The 20,140-nt window shown below is 46.4% G+C and overlaps 1 protein-coding gene across 1 annotated transcript in view; it reads left to right on the forward strand.

Moving 5' to 3' along the window:
* The window catches only part of LOC142570559 (uncharacterized), a 37,684-nt gene extending 18,680 nt beyond the window's left edge, over nucleotides 1-19,004 (forward strand). The window contains exons 4-5 of the mRNA XM_075678932.1: nucleotides 11,424-11,476; nucleotides 18,877-19,004. Coding sequence (XP_075535047.1) covers nucleotides 11,424-11,476; nucleotides 18,877-19,004 — 181 coding nt within the window. The remainder of the gene's footprint in view (nucleotides 1-11,423; nucleotides 11,477-18,876) is intronic.
* The last annotated feature ends 1,136 nt before the right edge of the window (nucleotides 19,005-20,140 follow it).

Here is a 20,140-nt window from a genome sequence, read left to right on the forward strand (position 1 = left end):
GTACGAACTGGTGAAGTGACCAGGTGTGTGCAAATGACCACAAATGGTCGGGCTGATTTGGTGACAATTAACTACCCCACTACGAGCAGCAAAGGTTAGAGAGCTAAATGTGCTCATCCTTGACCAGCACGTTGAGGCAGCGCAGCATAGGTAGTATTAATTACAGCACATTGATGTTCGAGCGCTGTCATTAAAAGGTACATGAAGCATACAGCGCACGAGCTCGCGCTTTAGCGCGATTCGCACGTACTTTACTGCGACCTCATATGCATTGCATCAGTTATTTATCAGTTGCTGAAGGGACAGGACTTCGGTACAACGATTTTACATGCAACACCTCAATGCGGAAAACAACGGGGCACCATACTACCTGGTCTACGGCCACAAGGTGCAAACCATACTCGGATCTATGCTACCATGAGACAAATACAGCAACCTTACTCGAGATGTCGTTCGATATCTTCAGCGCTAAAAAAGCATGTCAGCTTGCGCGAGAGCTCATCCGGTAGCAATAAGATCAAATACATCACGTTACAGCTCCGTCAACGTGATGCCGCTTATCAGCTCACCGACGGAGTCCAGGTTTTGACCCCTATCCTACACCCAAGCTTGTGCCCGAAGCCCCTAAACCGTATAAGTATTTAAGATGCCTCACTGACGTCACGCATGAAGTCATTGCCGACGCCGCCTTGTCTCCGCGTCGGCAGCTTCGAACCGAAACTCCACAAGTTGTACTCCACATAGTAGCGTGCGTGCATTCGCGTTATTACATGTGCGTGCGACAGTGGGGAAGCTTTCCTGCTATGGTTTTGCGTATGTGGATTCATGTAGCTGTATATTTATGTACTGTTCGTTCTTTCGTATTTTTTCTCTTTCTCTTTCTTTCTGGAGCCATCCACTATCCCTCGTTCACTTTTTTAAGGAGGTTTGTATCTATGGGTTTATTTATGGCAAGCCCGGAGTCGATGGCTCAAAAAGAAGGGGTCGGGTGTCTTCTGCCACTTGGTGCTTGTTTTAAAGCGGTGTACAGAAGACGAAATAGCAGAGGAACAAGTCAACACGCTATTTTCAGACTTAAGAAAACAGTAAAACCCAAAAACTGACTTTTTCTCATTACTTTGCGTCCCGATATGTAACTAGAGGGACGCTGTTGCTTTGCCAGTAAGCCACGAATTTCGGAGAGGTTTTGTCGGATTCAGCAGAACAGTTTTTGAGCAGCAAACCCAAAATTTACCCTAACTGCCTCGCTCTTTCATTCCCTTTCAGAACCTGAATCCAGCATAAATCTCACAATAGCCTATCGGGACTGCCACTCGTGCAAAGTGATACGGCACAGCTATATTAACGAAGGTGAGTGTGCTTCTTTATTTTTCGCATAAGTGTACACAACGCCTCCGCAAAGTGCATGCTGCAGCAACGCAACAAGAAATAAATAATACTGACTGATTAAGTCCTTGAAGGGTTGTAACGCCTTAAAGCAATTTTGTAGCTATGAGAGATACCTTAAAGGGAAAATGACGGCTGCAGCGATCTTGCAATGCCTTCTGAAGGGCCGGCGCCACGCAGCTCCTAAAGAGTTCTAGCTTTTCGATAAACATGTTACGCCTTGCGGAATACCGGGTTGCCGGAAATGTGCAAGGCCGTCAAAAGGCTTTTAATGACATGTCGTAACGCGAAATTTAGTCATATGGCACAGAAAAATGGAATTGCGGTATCCTAATGTATTACATGCCAGTGCTGTTGACCGCAACGTGATCATTAACATACGATTGTGTTACCATACTGTCCTTTTATAATTGTCCTTTAACGAAAACATTCATTCATTCAACACAACAATCTTTAATATGCATTGTAGTTACGCTAAGGGTCACGAGATGTCGCTAATATGCTCGTGCGATCGAAAGTGTAAATAGACAACTATGACCAATCAAAAAGAAAGTGAGAGAGGCAGAAGCAGTGAAATGAATGCGAAGCATGGAAGCAAGAGAGATCGTGGAAGTTTACAAGAATGAGAAGGAAAAAACTGGAAGGAAAAATCTGTACAATAACACACAGGGCAGTGCATTGTTGTTTGAGGCTCGAACTGGTCGTCGAAGGAAAAGAACAAGCCGTAACAAATATTCGCAACTAGATGATGCAGGTATATGCTGCAGGGAAGTTCCGGAGATTACTTCGGGGCGTCCCCGTGGATTTCACCCGATTGGACTCGTAGGTAACGTACTACATCCAGAAGCGCTTGGATATAAAGCGGAACGAAGCATAAGCCAGTCCGCATTCTTGATAAGCAAGGGACGTTTAGAGCATTGATGAGAAAAGAGCAGGGAAGAGATCGAAACTCCGGCAGCATGTTACACTCCTGCAACACGTGGAGGCGAAAGCCTGCTGCACACTTGATAATATACTACGTTTATATATGAACGGAGAGAGCCGATTTCTTGCAAGACATAACGAGCCGCAGCGTGACGTACACGTGTGGCAAGTCGCTGTGTGCGACCTTCCGCCTCCTCTCTACGTTGCCGTCTCGCGTCGCCATCTGGCGGCTTTCGCAGTTCAGCTTCTACGGCTCGTTTTCGACGCTTAGCTGCTGCTTGTAGCGCTCGTTTAATCCGGTCAAACTCGTGCCAACGATGTTTTCCCTCGACTTCACATTGCATCCTCTCAGCAGCGGAAATCGGCACTTGCGGCCCAACGCACTGCGCCCGCCGTTCTCTGCACGTCACATCTTGTTTCTCGTTTGGCGAACATCCTCGGCCGTAGCGTACTTCCGAAGGCTGGAGGCAATGCTTTATTGGTGGTTCGAATGCTTGTTTTGAGCGTGTTCTTTATCGAAACGTATGCTGTTCTGTGTGTTTATGTTTACGGGGTATGAGCGATTCCAGCTTTGCTTGCTTACGCTGATATGTGCCATTGCTGATGATGACGTTTTTTTTTTCGACTAGACAAGCCACCGCGTTTTTTTTTTTTTTAGGTACAAGTCACTGCAGTATGCTACTTAAGGTTTTCCCCATAATACGGCCGCATCCGTTCCAGGCATATTTAGTGGCACAAGGTAGACAGAGAACTCCGCAATCTGTAAACAGGAATATGTTTAAGGGAAAATAAAAATCTATTGTTCGCGTCCATCTCTACCCCTCTTTGGCACCTTCATAAATGACCACGAACTGTGAACATCGCCGCGTATTCAGTAAAATATGGGGAGCAGGGGTGCTTTCTAGGCGTTCGAGCAACCTTGCGTGACGTTCTTGGCATCCGTCTTGCAATGTGTAATCATGTGAGGGAGGCCGTTTTCACTTTTTTGTAGTCCTAATGTCTTGTTGGACGAGGTCGTTCACGGCGCAGGAAAGAGTGAATTAATTCCGAGAAATATCCAAACTGGTAAAGCAAAATCTGCGTTTGTTCTGTCCACTCTTAGGCTTCTCATCACTCTGTCCACTCGTCAGTCACTGTCGCTGGCTGGCCAATGAACACCCACATTTCACATTTATTCCATTTTGACTTTTCAGCGTTGCTGACGCTCTTCACAGCTTCCTCGTCGGCTTCTTTGTGGTGGTGAAAGAATGTCCCCTATATAGCGATAATGTTCTGCATGTGAGCGGCTGCGCCCATGCTGCTGCTCCCTCGCTAGTATTTGTCCCCACTGCCTTTACGCTAGCGTTGGTATCTGGCGTACCTCTATGTACGTCTGGTCAAAAAGTATGGACAATAAATTTGATGTCTTCGGAACAACTGCGCGCAATGCATCCACAATAATGTCGCAACAAATAATGCAGGTAGGGTCCTATCCTTGATATGCTCGAAGTCGCTTTCTTAAATAAAACATTCGGAATCTTTACGTAATGCTTTAATTAGGCGACCCAGTTTTCTGCACACAGTTTCTATCGCATTGCTACAGTAATACCAGAAAATATCTTGCAATTGCCAACTTTTTTGAGGCTCTACAGTACGGACACTTTTGCAGATGCGCTGTCAGTTAAAATATTTTAGAAGTATTTCAGGTAATGTGAAAAAATGCCTACTGCATCATCAATTGGCAATGAAATTTCCAGGGCTAGCGTAAGGAATGAATAACTGCAAAATAAAAATACACGTTCTTGAGGTTACAGCAGGTAACCAGCAAATACGGAGGCGATTACGGCTTGTTGTGTTGGGCTATCCGTGTTTTGTTTTCGAATTACGAAGACCAATATGGCTAGGAGATTTTTGTTACCGGCAGTAAGTAATCTAGCCTTACACATCAATGAGCAAATAGTTTTTCCGTGAGTCGGTGACCGTGTATGATGACACTGTGATAAACACAAGAGGTTACAGAAATTACATTGCATCTCGATATCACCGAAAGCCTTCATGTTTACAGGCCTATCGTAGCTGTATCTTGTTCACAGAATCAGCAGCGACAGTTTTGGTGAGGCGAAAAGAGACTATGCTGGATCTCGGCGATTCTCGGAAGCCTTTCTGAAAAAAGAGGCGTTGTGCAGCAATTGCGAACACGCCAATTACATTTTTGTATCGCTCAGGTCTACCGGTAGTTTTCAAAGCATTTTAATGTTTGAAAAGATACGTCTACTTACTTGTTGATGCTACCATATATTCGGTAGCCCTGTTTGCCATGCGACTAAGATATAGAGGAGTCACTTTCTCTGTGGAGAGGTCTTCTAGCAATGAACAATCACTTCATTTGAATATGAAACATGAATCGTTTATTATTTTGTAGGGTACACTGCGCTTCTGACAACAAGCGCGCTGACTTCAACAGTTTTGGAGTAGCGAATGTCCGTCGTAACCGATAAATATTGAACACCGTAGGGCTCGTTGTCAACGCGCAAGAAAATATTCTTTGTCGAACTTGAAATCTTTCGATCTTGATGTTGTTTCCACAATCAAGTTATCTCTTATTAGTTCTTCGGGAAGCTGCCGGCAGTGAGGTGATTCATACTATCAATACCTCCAAAGCTAGGGCTGCCGCGATGTAGTATGTCGTGAGATTGCAAGGGAGCGATCGTGTACCCAGTTCGGAAGGTTAGTGTTTGTAAGTAATGCTCGTAAGGAGCAGCGAATCATGCCGCTTGCAAAACAAATGGAACTAGAGCCTCAGCGACTTGAGCTTTTCACAAATGCTGTCCAATGCAAGAGTTTCTCAGCTTTCGGAATTCTTTGTAGGATAACATTGCAATCTCAAGAACACTCTTATACAAGGCTAAATACGATTTCTTTTCTTGTGTAGATGTTTGTCGCAGGATAAAGTTACACAATCTCCTTTTAAGAAGACCGGCTTCGTTTCCTCCAATAAGTTCTACTCTCCCTCGCTGAATATTAGTTGGTCAGAGCCAACGCTTTTGTTTAAATACGAATGGTATTCTTTTGCTACTTCAGACGACTTGAGCCTGCCTATCTATCTACTAGTCTACCTGCCTATTCACAGATCTATCTATCTATCTATCTATCTATCTATCTATCTATCTATCTATCTATCTATCTATCTATCTATCTATCTATCTATCTATCTATCTATCTATCTATCTATCTATCTATCTATCTATCTATCTATCTATCTATCTATCTATCTATCTATCTATCGTACGTCTTACGCCTACCCAGTGGCAGAAGTTGTCAGCCTGGCTGGGCAGCTGGGTGTCTCTTCCTGGCCGAGGTGTCATCGTCGTCCTTCCATGTCTTCATTTCAGCCTCGCAATCATACTCTCGTCATGCCGTCGACGTCGCGCCATCTAACCAGACCAAGTCTCCTGAGTTGTCTAATAGCATGGGCCAATAGGTATGGACTTGTGGTTGTGATGCCATTGCTGTGCCATCACCCCATCGTCGTTATACCGTCGCCCTCGTTCTTCCAACGTCCATTTTTATTCATCAGTGTATTCTAATCACACTGGCATCATTCAATCGCAATCATGATGGCCTGGTTAGGCCGCCATTGTCAGTCGATAACACGCCGTCATCGTCATGCAGGTTTCGTAGTACAGTCATTGTCTGGTATTGTCAGAATGGTAATAGTCAGAATGGGACTTTCATCGCTTCCAGTACGGTCATCATTTGCAAGTATAAACTGTTAGCTCTAATATAAGCAGTTTCGATCGCTCAACCGTGGACTTATCAAATGGCATTATCAAATGGCTTATCAAATTCTAGCAGGCCGAAAGCCGACGCGTCCTGCATCCATTCATCAGACTTCCCAATACTGCCGCAACGTCGACGTGTGAAGATCAGCCCACACGGCAGCAGCCTTCGCCATCACAGGACGTAGTCCGACTCGTTAGACGTGAACTGGACGCGATGGCGCCCGCAGCTTTGTGTTCTCGTGGCCCTGATAGTACCTTTTTTCAGTACCCTCTTGCAAGGTATCGTTCGACAGGAACTTGAAAGCTTTGGCCTACATTCGGTCTCTGCTGTCACCAATGCCAGAGCCAACGAACGCTCTTCTACTATTTCCATTCCACCCTGACGCTTCTCTCCGCGTTATCGCAACCGGACTGAGTGGAGAACCCCGGACGACCAGCCGGCACGTTTCACCTGTCGCCGCATTGGTCATATCGCCCAGTACTGTCGCAACTCGTGGCCCTCAACACCTCCCACGGCGACAAATCTGAGCCGGTTGCGCCCACCGCCGAGTCTAACGGAACCGCCAACTCTGCTGGCAACACGTGCTCCAGTCGCTCATTATCTCCGCGCGGACACCAGTCTCGTTCACCGCAAACACATCGCCCATCTTCCTGTTCGCCGCAGCCAGGTCTAGGAAAACTAGGAAATGCAGCCCTCGGAGGTGGCGCTGCATTGCTGGCTACTGCAGAAAATTCTCAGCCTGTGCCCACATGGAGAAGTGCAATTGACGTCAAAATGGACGGCGTACCTGTGCAAGCACTCATCGACACTGGAGCCCACGTGTCTGTGATGAGTGCTAGCCTACGTAGACGTTTAAAGAAGGACCTCACCCCAGCAGCAGCCCGAGAGCTTCGTGTGGCCGATGGCGGCGTGCGGGTTGTCCTTGGAATGTATACTGCGCAATTAATTATAGCCGGGCACCCTACTTCTGTTCTCTTTGCCGCGATCGACCACTGCCCTCATCACATTATCCTTTGATTGGACTTCTTATGCGATCATTCCACTCTCATCGACTCCGCCACCGGCGTTATTCACTTCGAACTGCCTCAAGTCACAGATACTCCCAGCACCGCTCCACCGCACTTGTGTTCGCTTCAAGATGTGCGTCTGTCATCTGAGGCAGTCACTTACGTCGCTTTGACCGCACAGCCACAGATTCGCGGCGGTGAATATCTACACAACGGTGAATACATGCTTTTTGAACAGCAACATTGCTCTTCCGCATACGCTGGTGACGATTAATGATAACAGCGCCATTATTTCGCTTCTGAATTTCAGCCTGTGCCCTCAAGTGCTTGGCGAGCGTTTCTAGTGGTTCCGAATGTGGCATTAAGAGTCTGAATGCCGAGAGTGGCTTATTGGCGCCATTTGCAGCTCACAGCTCTGGTTCCTTAACAGATGACTCCGCGAAAGTGATTGCACCTGACCTCACCTCTGCACAGGCCACGGACATACGTATCCTGCTTGAATCGTACAGCGACATCTTTGGTTTCGGCGACAGGCCTTTAGGCCAAACATATGTTGTTCACCACCGTATAAACACTGCACACACGAATCCCATTCGTCGACGTCCCTATCGGGCATCGCATGCTGAACGTCAAGCCATCCAATCAGAAGTGGCCCAAATGCCCGGGAAAGAGGTCATCGAGCCATCAGCCAGCCTTTGGGCTTCGCCTGTCGTCCTCGTTAAGAACAATGATGGTACCTGGCATTTTTTACGTCTGTAATTGCCACTTAAACAAGATCACGCGAAAAGACGCCTGCCACTACTACGCCTCCATGACGCCTTGGACTGATTCATCATCATCATCAGCCTGGTTACGCCCCCTCCAGGGCAAAGGTCTCTCCCATACTTCTTCAACTATCCCGGTCATGTACTAATTGTGGCTATGTTGTCCCTGCAAACTTCTTAATCTCATCCGCCCACCAAACTTACTGCCACCCCTGCTACGCTTCCCTTCCCAGGAATCCAGTCCGTAGCCCTTAATGACCATCGGTTATTTGCCCGCCTCATTACATGTCCTGCCCATGCCCATTTATCTGCCTTGATTTCAACTGAGATGTCATTGACTCGCGTTTGTTCCCTCACCCAATCTGCTGTTTTCTTTTCCCTTAACGTTGCACTCATTATTCTTCATTCCTTAGCTCGTTTCGGCGTCCTCAAGTTATGCAGAACCCTTTTCGTAAGCCTCCAGGTTTCTTCCCCGTACGTGAGCACTGGTAAGACACAGCTATCATACACTTTTCTCTTCAGGGATAATGGCAACCTATATTTCGGTCTCATGATCCGGATCCGCAGTCACTACCTCCCCTAAGCCGATGTATTCATTTACCACTCTCAGTACCTCGCTACCCATTGTAAATTGCTGTTCTCTTCCGAGACTGTTAAACATTAGTTTTCTGGAGGTTAATTGTTAGACCCACCCTTCTGCTTTGTCTCTTCAGGTCAATGAGCATGCATTGCAATTGGTCCCATGAGTTACTAAGCGAGGCCATATCATCAGCGAATATCAAGTTACTAAGGTATTCTGCCTCAACTCTTATCCACAATTCTTCCCAATCCAGGTCTCTGAATACTTCCTGTAAACACGCTGTGAATTGCTTTTGAGAGATCGTATCTCCCTGTGTGACGCCTTTCTTTATTGGGATTGGGTTGCTTGGGTTTCTTATTGGATTGGGTTTCCTTATTGGGATTGGGATTGGGATATATATATATATATATATATATATATATATATATATATATATCAGTATTTTTACATATGGCTCGCCTACACCATGATTCCGTAATGCCTGCATGACTGCTGAGGTGTCGACTAAATGAAACGCTCTCTCGTAATCACTCAAAGCTACATATAAGGGTTGGTTATATTCCGCACATTTCTCTATCCCCTGATTAATAGTGCGACTATGGTCTATTGTTGAGTAGCCTTTACGCAATCCTGCATGGTCTTTTGCTTGACCGAAGTCTAAGATCTTCCTTATTATATTTGCGATTACGGTAGTAAATACCTTGTAGGCAACGGACAGTAAGCTGACCGGTCTATAATTTTTCAAGTCTTTGGGGCGTCCCCTTTCTTGAATTCAAATTAGTCTAGACTATTCTCTCTTTCATTATCGTCGTGGGTGCCACCACACTGCTTGCACAGAGCTAAATACTTCTCGTCCGTCGATCTTCGATCCGACTACTGGCAGATTTCAGTTGATGAAATGGACCGCGAGAAGACGGCAATCATCACTCCAGGTGGCTTATATCAGTTCAAAGTCATGCCATTTGGCCTATGCAATGCTCCTGCGACATTTGTACCTATGATGGAGTCTCTTCTTCGAGGCTACAAATGGGCGACCTGTCTTTGTTACGTTGACGATGTTAATGTTTTCATCCCATGTTTCGCAGCCACCTCACACGACTCGCTGCCATTCTTGGGGTCTTTCGAAAAGCAAGCCTCCAACTGAACTCCGCAAAATGCCAATTCGGGCGCTGTCAGATTACCGTGTTGGGACACCTCGTCGACGTATTCAGTGTACAACCAGATCCGGAAAAGTTTCCGCCGTTCGCATTTTCGCTGTGCCACGTTCTGCTTCTGACGTGCGCTGCTTCGACAGCCTGCGTTCGTACCTTCGCCGTTTCGTCAAAACTTCGCTGACGTTCCTCGGCCTTTGACAGGTCTTCTGAAGAAGTACGCGTCCTTCATAGGGGGCCCAGAGCAGGCTCACCCGTTAGCCGCTCTCATGGGGTTTCAGATCACTCCTCCCGTACTTGCTCACTTTCATCCAGCTACACCGACCAAATCCACACTGACGCAAGCGGCCATGGCATCGGCGCTGTTCTCACTCATCAGAATGATACCGAGTGCGTGATAGCTTACGCTAGCCGCCTGCTGTCAACTGCCAAAAGAAATTACCCCATCACCGAGCGGGAGTGCTCGGCTTTAGTTTGGGCTGTCGCCAAGTTCCGGCCATATTTGTACGGCCGCATGTTTTCAAGCGTTAAAGACATCCACGCACTCTGCTGGCTGTGTTCCCTCCCGTACCCGAGAGGAAGCATTGGTAGCTGGGCTTGGCAGCTCCAGGAATTTTAATTTATTGTCTATTCCAAGTCTGGACGCCTTCACAAGGACGCTGACTGCTTCTATCGTCACCACATGGATGCTCCTGATCCTGCTGCACATGATACTGCTACTGTGCTGTGCCCTGTATTATGGGTTTTACTGACATGAACGACATGCGCGCTGATGAACAACGCGACGAATCCTTACTGTCCATCATCTCTGGAGTGCAACCTGGCAGTACGGACGACACGGGCAGTCCAAGGCGTCATCGACGCGTGGTAGTGCGTAGACGTCTTTTCGCGCGATCTTATTTAAGTGGCGATAATCGACGCAAAAGTGCCAGGCACCATCTTTTTTTTACAAGAAAGACAGACGAAGACCAGAGGCTGTCCGATGGTTCGGACCATGTTGCTGAGAATTTTGTCCACTTCTGATTGGATGACTCGACGTTCAGCATGCGGTACACAATTGGGATGCCGACGAATAGGATTCGTGTCTCTAGTGGCTATGCGATGGGGAACAAAAGATGTTTGGCCTAAAGGCCTGTCTCCAAAATCAAAGATTTCACAGTACGTTCGAGCTAAAACGTATGTCCGTGGCCCGTGCAGAGGTGACGTCAGGTGCAATCGTTTTTGCGAAATCATCCGTTAGCGAACCAGAGCTGTGAGCGGCAATTGGTGCTAATTAACCACTTTTGGCATTGAGACTCTGCATTTTAAATTCGAAACTACCAGAAACGCTGCTCAAGATTATGGCGGCCGAAAGCACTTGAGGGCACAGGCTGAAATTGAGAAGCGGTAGAAAGACGTCGTTATTAGTAAGCGTACGCGGAGTACGCGGAACAGCGACGTTCCGATTCAAAAGCACGTTGACGTTGGGACGAAGCACATATTCACTGTCAGGAACATGTGGCTTGGCGGTCAAATTGACGCAAGTAACTTTGTCGGGTGACAGACGCACATCGTGAAGCGAGCACAAGTGCGGTGAGGCGGTGCTCGCAGCATCGGCGAGTTGAGGGAGTTCCAACTGAAGAAGGCCGGTTGCGCAGTCGATGAGTGCAGAATGATTGGATAAAAAGTGCAATCCAAGGATAACGTTGTGAGGGCAGTTGTCGATCACAGCAAAGAGAACAGAAGTAGGGTGGCCGGCTAAACTTAAACGCGCACTACACATTCCGAGAACAACCAGCATGCCGCCGTCGGCCACACGAAGTACTCGCGCAGCTGCTGGGGTGAGGACCTTCTTTAAATGTCTACGTAGGCTAGCAGTCACCACAGATGCGTGGGCTCCAGTGTCTACGAGTGCTTGGACAGGTAAGCAGTCTATTTTAACGTCAATTACACTTCTCCTTGTGGGTACAGACAGACGATTTGCTGCAGTAGTAGGCAATAGAGCAGCACCTCCGAGGGCTCCATTTCTTAGTTTTTCGAAAGGGTGCAGCCACAAAAACCACGAGGGACGAAAGGCGACGTGGCTGCGGCGCACGGGAAAATGGCCGACGTGTTTGCCGTGAACGAGACTGGTGTCTGCGCGGCGACTGTGTGACGGTACCATGTGCTCATAGGAGAGTTGTCGGCGCTGTTAGACTCGGCGGTGGGCAAAACATTGCGGGAGTTTTCATCAAAACATCTCAGGTTGCTTGGCGTGCGAGGTATTGAGGGCCACGAGTTGCGACAGTATCGGGTAACATGACCAATGCGGCGACAGGTGAAATATACTGTCTGGTAATCCACAGTGGTCCACTCAGTCCGGTTGCGATAATGCTGAGAGATGCATCGGGGTGGATCGAATATATAGGAGGGCGTTGGTTGGCTCTGGAGTTGGCGACAGTACAGACGAGGCGAGGCGTTGTCAGCAGTGCCCTTCAGCACGTGCCCGATTTTCTCAGCTGTTGTCATGTCGTGATCGGCTTTACGACAAAGCGTCAGCATGTCGTAAGCCAGCTGATGCCAACAGATGTAGGGGACATAAGACTCCGTGGGGTATTGGGCCTGGGAGCCCAGTTCCTGCTTCACGGCAATTTTACGGCCGGCTTGTTTGCCAAAGAACTGTGTCAACTTCTCTTTGGCTTGGTCCCAGCTGGTTAACCCCCGTTCATGGTTTCGTACCACACCTTTGCCGTGACTCTTAGGTAGAACAACAGGTAAGCTAGCATAAACGTAGGGTCCCATCTGTTGATTCCACTCACGCGTTCGTACATCGCCACCAACTCCTCAACGTCGGCGCCATCAGTCCCGCAGAAAGTTCCAGTATCCTTGTGTTGCATAAGTACAACCGAAGGAGGGAGCAACGTAGCTGGCGACGGTGATGCTGGAGGCGGGAACGACGTTGATCTCGCGTGTTCACCGTCATTCATAGTGGGGATGGTGATGCGACGTCCACTGCGGACTTCGGTTTGCAGGCGTGGTACCCAGCACCTCCCACCATTATGTTACGGGAAAGTTGGCAGTATAAATAGACTATATTTAGAATATATATAAACGAGCAGAGTCAGTGTAGTTAAGGATGGCTGAACAGCAAGAACTCGCAGCAGTCAGCGTCTCACGATCTTCTTCCTTCGTCTTCTTTTATCCTCCCGTAACAATACTATTACGATATCATATTACACTTTACGACACATATTGTAATTTACAAATTGTAGCCCATGAGACTAGAACGCAAGTCCACATGAAAAAAAAAAGAATATGTGGATGACAGCGGTCAAGAAATACCTGCCATGAGACTTTCAGTAAAACTGCGCTGCTGTTCCACTTACTTATGGCGTATATTTGGCGAATTTGATATTTAGGTCGGGTTTGTTTCGCTGTAAAACTCTGTAGTAAACAAAGCCTGCAATCTGCACGCCTGTAGGGATAGTTCAACTGGCTGCACGAGTTCAACTGACTCGATATATGTATGCTACCCGGTGTTGACGTAGTAACCGTGAAAAGGAAGTCTACGGTCTGCTTCGAGGAAAAAGTTGCAGTTTCGCGAGAAAGGCAAAGCATTGATTGTGATAGAGAATTAATAATTAGCCTTAATAAGTACGGATAGTAGTGTTAATGGCCACATAAAATTTTAAACGCTCGCATACTAACTAAATTAACAAGCATGGTGTCAGCGCGTACATACAAACATGTGCACGTCGCACTCGATCACCGTAGATACTCGCTGTCAAAACGCTGGCATGAGGAAGCGTGGTAGCGGGTCTATCGCTTGAACGCAAACAGAGCGGCGAACAGAACACGCAAAGCTACGAGCCGCCGGCCCACCAAGACTAAGGCCCCAAAGCAGATCGCTCTCGAGATAAAGACCTCTCGACCGTGCGAAGCCGGGCCATACCCAGTTGCTGCCGTAGTACCACGCTTCCCTCCCCCTACCTACCCTCCCTCCGTTTGCATGACGGCTTGTCACCCGTTCGCCGTCGGCGCGAAGTCTTCGACGGGGTATACAAGCCGGTTGGTCGTTCTGTACTCAAGCGAACACAGCGAATAAGTCAGAGTCCGAAGAAAGAGATAAAATATTTATAGACTGACGACGATAGCCAACTTAAAGGAAACACAAAGAAAAAAAGAACAATAACACATTCACATAATCTATTTCAATGATGAAGACAAAAGAAATACAACGAACACTTAACAGTAAATATAGAACACAAGTCACTACACAAAACACACTTAACGGTGATCAACTAAACAGAGTTCAAAGAAAACAAATAATGACATGCGCATGGCCGAGCAGCAGCAACAAGCCCATAAAGCGTGGAGTCGACGGCAGAGCTTGCCCGAAGAACGCTGGCAAACCGATCTCCTCGCGATGGATTCGATTACTGGAGTGGGTTTCCCCGGAGTCTAGGTCTGACGTCTTCCCTCGAGCAGGTTGAGCTAACTTGAGGGGAACTACCGTGAGCTTCGTTGCAGACGCTGGTTTGTCGTCTCTTACGTCAATTAATCGCTCGCAGTTCAGGCGTGGTTAGGCGGCCAAGGCGATACTGGAGGGCATTAGCTCCTTGACGCTTCCCAGCAGATTGTAGGCTTACCTTCTAGACTGCTTAGCTAAGTCTGATACCTGCGTTTCAATAACTTCTCATTTCCCTAGTTCCCTGTGTTGGGGAACGGCAAATATTCGTGACGATTCAATCAAGTTAATCCAATTGTATCCCGGCTCCTCCCAAGCTCTTGGCCACGCCCCTTTTAAGCAGGGACGAGGGAGCGGGTTACTTCCCCCTCCTGATAGAAGGCGGGCACTTGTATTTCACCAGACACGCACACCTTTGAGTCCGCGGCGGGCCTCTATTGTTCGTTCACAAACACAGGCGAAACGACGGCAGCCCGCCATACGGCGCTGTCGGCACACATACACTGTCAGCAATTTGTGGACCCAGGATCACACAGAGACACTACATATTTCGGAGTATTCGCACCCCGGCTTTCTTGGTAAGCTTCTCAATGCACCCGCGGGACATAGAATACACAGGGGTTCATACAAAAAGCTGTCGGGGCGTCACGGTCGCGCCAACGACAGAAAAAAACGATCTCTAAACCTGCCTTCGGCTATATTCGGCTGGTTGCCCGAGTGGCTGGCAATAGCCGTCTGGCTTGCCGGTCCTTATTTCGACGACCTTTTAGCGCCCGTTGATCGGTGCTTCGCCGAATCGAATAATGGCGCACCGTGACAGGTTTTTTGCGCGCGACGAAAAACGGCACGCTTCCGCTCCGCTTTCCTCCCTTTCGCGCGTGAGACTGAGCCGTGATCGTCGGCTCACGCTCGCGCGCTTTGACTCGCGCACAAAGCATACAACACGCGATGACTGAGTTATCGCCTTTGGACTTTCTACGGAACATCATGGTAGCGACAACTGCAAGAATGCACCTGGAGTGTCCATATAATTGCTATCACAATAAAAAATAACGTTGTAGAAGCAACCACACTAGAGAAACGTGAGCGGTTCCAGGTAATATTGCAGCCGTGTTTGGATTGCCTTAAGTTTGCAAGATATGCAAGGAAGAAATAATGACACTGCTAAAGTAAAGAGCGTGGTTTTGTTTCAGTCACTGCGTGTGGATTTCTAAAGATGAAATGTTTGCTGACAGGTCACTTCGACTTGCACGAGTACCTACTAAGTTTTAAAGCTATCAACGCCCATGAGGACATCGAGTTAAGGAGAATAAATTTGTTTCGTGGCACCTAAACAATCCCCTGCGCAATAATCCTGTATAATATATCGGAAAGACAAACATAATCTTGCCATTGAGCAGTAACGCAGTAACGCAGTTTGCCATGAAGAGCGGTCATTTACTGTGGAACATGTCCACAATAAATAGGTGATAGTTGCTATGTACAAGACTGCACAAATATTCTGACCAAGTGTGCAGCAACAAAACAGTTGGAAATACTCCATAGCAGTAGGAGTGATCTTTCCCAGAGTAATGTCAAAAGCGGCAGATGATACAGAAAGCGCTCAATCCTGATTATGGTGTCGGCAATACCACTTGAGAAGCGTTAGCGCGCTTCCTAAGAATGGTGTCTGCTCACAATAGTTGGCGATAATCGTAGACACACTACTTAAGGCTAATTCAAAATGGGCTAATACGACACTGATTTCGGCCTGCTGACTGTCGGCGACAGCCTTTTTTTTCCCTTCAAGTCGGCGCCTCTGTCCGTCTGCACCCAAGCCGAACTCTCCGCCGGCTGTCGGCAGATTGTTGGCGTCGGTACAATGTGAGAGAGGCGCCGACGCGAAGAAAAAAATGATGTCGTTGGCAGTTGGAAATCGGTGTCGGGTTGGCCCAGTGTGAGTGGGATGAATGGTTACCTTCAGGGATTCCGCAATCGATGGTTTGCTGACGCATCTGGCAAAATGATCACCTGCAAGGTCACAGCGGTAAGTTCTTGATTTCAGATGTGATGTTCAACCTTTTCTTTCTGACGTTCTTATAAAGACTGCCGAGAAAAGGTCAAGTTTAAATATGGGAAACAGTTTGCGAACACTAGGTAGATAAGACCATAGCGGAAAGTATAAACAGGCAGAATCTGCTGCCCCTTGCAAGTAAACGAAGCAAAAATGGCCCAAGCACTGCATATACATAGGCGGTCAAAAGTTTCCAGGCCTCAGCTTGCGCGAACACGATTACTTCGTGCCCAAGTGGCGTGTCAGGTATCTGACTATAAGAGCCCCAATGCTTTTGTGAAGAGGGTAACGTATACTGTTTCTCACCACCCAGAGCTTCCGAGTGCCAAAATTACTCAAGCAGCCCTGCAACTTGCGTGAGAGGGAACGTTGTCGAACACGCTGTGGCCTCTGAACTTTTGACCACCCCTGTACATTTAGTACACTACGCAGGGTCATAAAGTGCAGTTTCCCAGTGTACTTATAACTACAGGACTATATTAATGAGAAGTGTACCGTTCAGGGTATGATTTACACGGCTTTATGATTAGTTTGCTAAATCACCTCTTCTTCTGAACAACCCAACATTGCTTCAGGGCTGGTTTTTGTGCGACACACTAACGATGGAGTTTATTCACGATATTGCAGAGTAAATAAAGGCTGATGGTCAGATTGATCGTTCTGATTCAGATTTTAGGAAGGTGTTTGATTGCGGTTGTAACATTTTGCATTGCCAAAGTTCTCGCTTCTTCATTAGGCTACTGTACTGCTAACGTGAATAAAGACCTATTTGCATTAACAATGAGTTATCCTTGATAATGAACTTTGTCATAATGTTGCGTAGTTTCGGGTGACCCTCGATGATCATTGATGAGACCGCTGAACTTTCTGATATTTATAAATGACATTGGTGATCATGTCTCGTTCTCCTTATTGTACACGTAGTACTGCTCGATTCATTGAAATATCACACGCCAAGGGGATGCTCTTCAACTGCAAATTGGCATAAATTCTAAAATGCCCCAGTGCCTCCATATGAAGATTTATACGAATACTAGTATGGCCTTTAGAAAAAAAGTAAATCTTTCAGATTCAAGATTTTTTGAATGGTTACCTGAATACAAGACTTTAGCCGTCATATGCATGAAGAACGTTTTCATGAATACGCAAGTAGATAAGCTAGTATTTAGGCCAAACAGCTGCTTAACATTCTACAACGTAATTTCAATCCAGCCCGAGTTCACCTTAGAAAAGGGTTTCGTATATAGGTCTAACCTTAACCTTATCTTAAATAAGAGTACAGTGCTTGCGATGCCTTGAGAAAGTTGAGTATTGAGAAGCTGCAGCAGATCCAGCCTAGAGCTGCTCTATACACCACAAATAATTATATTTTGTGTAAGAACAGTGCCGAAATGCGATGGTAAGTACCTTTGTTTATCGTTGCTATCATACGAAAGTTTTTAAGTCTTTTCATAGTTGAGAAGGTGCATCAGCTATTAAGCCGAGAAAAAAAATATTTCACAAAGTGGAAATTAAGCCGAAAAGTTTGTTAGAGAAGAGAACTACGCGTTTCCCCGCACAGGTCGCCCCTTAAACTGCCCGAAGATGTCTCCAGAGTCTAGGTTTCCAAGCCTGTTTTTTGTTTCAGCGCACCCTGCATGAGTATAAGAGCTGCAGCGTCATGTACTTCTTAATTTTTTTACTTTTGTCTCGTACCGCGGATATTCCTTTCATAGCGTAAGATTTTTGATGCCGGACATTGCTGAGCGTGCTTACAGGGTGCTGTTCGTTGCTGCTGCTGTCGATCGGAAAAGCTTATACTTGAAAAACTCAATTACGTGCCCAGTGGTCAGCGCGAACCTCAGCGCCCCAGCACAGGTGTCTAAGTAAAGCTCTAAGTAAGCGCTAGGCCACAATAACACGTCTATTTCAACCTTGCCAACGCGTACTAGCTCTTTTGCCGTGATCGCTGCTTCTGTCAGATTCGTAGAACACGTACACGAGAACACCATGTGCGCACTTTGGTTTCCTTTACGCCAATGACGCAGTACTAAAATGGGTAAATATACAGCATTTTAATAACTGCTTCACGAATGTCACGCTTCACATAGATTCCAAGATTTTCATTGGATCTGCAAAATTTGTATTAAGATACATAATTTTTTAGGTGTCTCAAGTGCATAGTTGATTGCTATTTTCTGACTTTTTAGAAAGGTTATTATTTGCTTGATTTTTTCGAGTTGTTGCTAAGCTGAACAGAGAAAGAGTATCTGTCTTTGTCTCAATTCGTTTGTGTCCACCGAATGTGCTACATTGTTGTTCCTACTTCCCTCCTACAGTATTAATGCATGCGCGCCTCAGGTACCTTAAATATATAGATACATTAGTACCTTCAAAAATTATTTTTTACGTCTACTTCCAAGTGGGAGTTCTCGCTGGCCAGCAACTTGTATTAATAAAGGAATTCGAAAGGAAGGGCGTCAGCCATCCTCCAAATTGCTGTAAATATTTGGGTAGTACTGGTGATCGTAAATAAGGGGTTTAATCGAGTAAGCGCAAGTAGACAGTAACAACAGAGAGAATATAAGATCTATTCGAAGAAATGTGGCGTCAAGTACCAAAAAAAGGTACGCAGCAGCGGCTGAAAGTGCAAGGATTTCTTAAGACGCTTAAAGCGTTCAATCAGGGTGTATCGTTACGCCATTATCGATGAGACAGTTGTGCCATACTGAGTGAGTACTTTTTCTTTATTACAATGTCTTCTCGTTCCAGCGTTAGTGTAGGCATTGCTCATAACATTACTTTTTCGTCATCTTAATAACTTATTGCTGCATTTTTATGCAGGTAAAGGTTGCAGCTTGTGGGTGACTGGTGCGGAACTCGGCCAGCAGCATTCATGTTGCGAGTATATCTTCGAACTGCTCTGTGGATTCCACCCTACCTACCAGATCTACGATGAGAGCTGCCAATAAAAAATGCCCACGTTGATGCAAAACATTGTTGTGTAATATCGGACATTCGAATACAGCAAAGCAGTACTTTTGGACCTAAAGGCAAAATCGCTCTCAAAGATTCTGAAGCCTTTTATAGCAGCCGAATGCAAAAGCAGCCTGCGAAATTCTTCTCTTTTGAGAGCAGATGGCAAATAATTGCAGTTCCTTGGAGAAATCTATCTTCCTGTAAAGATTGTGCTTACAAAATATGCTTAGTGCAAAATTTTTGAATTAAATATTTCCTATTGAACTATTACGATGCATTAGGTAACGTGATTGAGAAAATAGAAAATCAGTGTCAAAATAGCAAGTCATATATTGAATGGTTATTCGGTCCCTTTCACAATAAAATAAAATAAATTCTGGAATGCCTATTTTACATTACTGTATCAATGGCAGGAAAAATCTTTTTAGCGAAATACTTCAATGTATCACTCAAATGAACCAATCAAACAAGGTCTACTTCGCTTTCTTGAGCGCATACTATACTTTCAAACGAGGCATCACAAAAGCAGGCTTTCAGCTGCTCTTACACGATCGTTCAAGTACGCTGCAGAGCAAAACTTTTCACTACGAGATGAGATGCTAAAGCCTGGCGCATATTCGTCGTACTTACACTGCATTAGCTACCTGTTACACACCAATAGAGCTAGCAAGTCTATGGAAGCTGCCTAAAGATTCTAAACCAGCGCAGTCTCTAAATAGTAGCAAATTACCCTACAACCTCTTCAAGGCATACCATGACGAGGACGGTGAGGCGACGACAGTATGTCGACAATTGGAGAATGACAGTTTAATTACACTGACGCAATCACGACAATGGCAGGACGAGGAAATGATGGCAATGACGTGACGACGGTGGCGTGGCGATGACAGAACAGCCACGAAAGCACCACATTTGTGTGACGACAACACAAAGCCGGTGATGACCTGAGGACGACAGCGTCATCACAACATCATGATGACAATGAAATTTGACGACACTGTGACAACAACAACGGCATCGAATTTCGACATTGAAATGGCGATAGTATTACGTCGAAGGCGCGAGGACGACGGCGTGACAATATTGAGACAACAGCGAAGTAATATTGACGAGGACCGCATGACAGCTG

Source organism: Dermacentor variabilis, chromosome 2 (genome assembly GCF_050947875.1).
Source record: "Dermacentor variabilis isolate Ectoservices chromosome 2, ASM5094787v1, whole genome shotgun sequence".
NCBI classification, from domain to species: Eukaryota; Metazoa; Arthropoda; class Arachnida; order Ixodida; family Ixodidae; genus Dermacentor; species Dermacentor variabilis.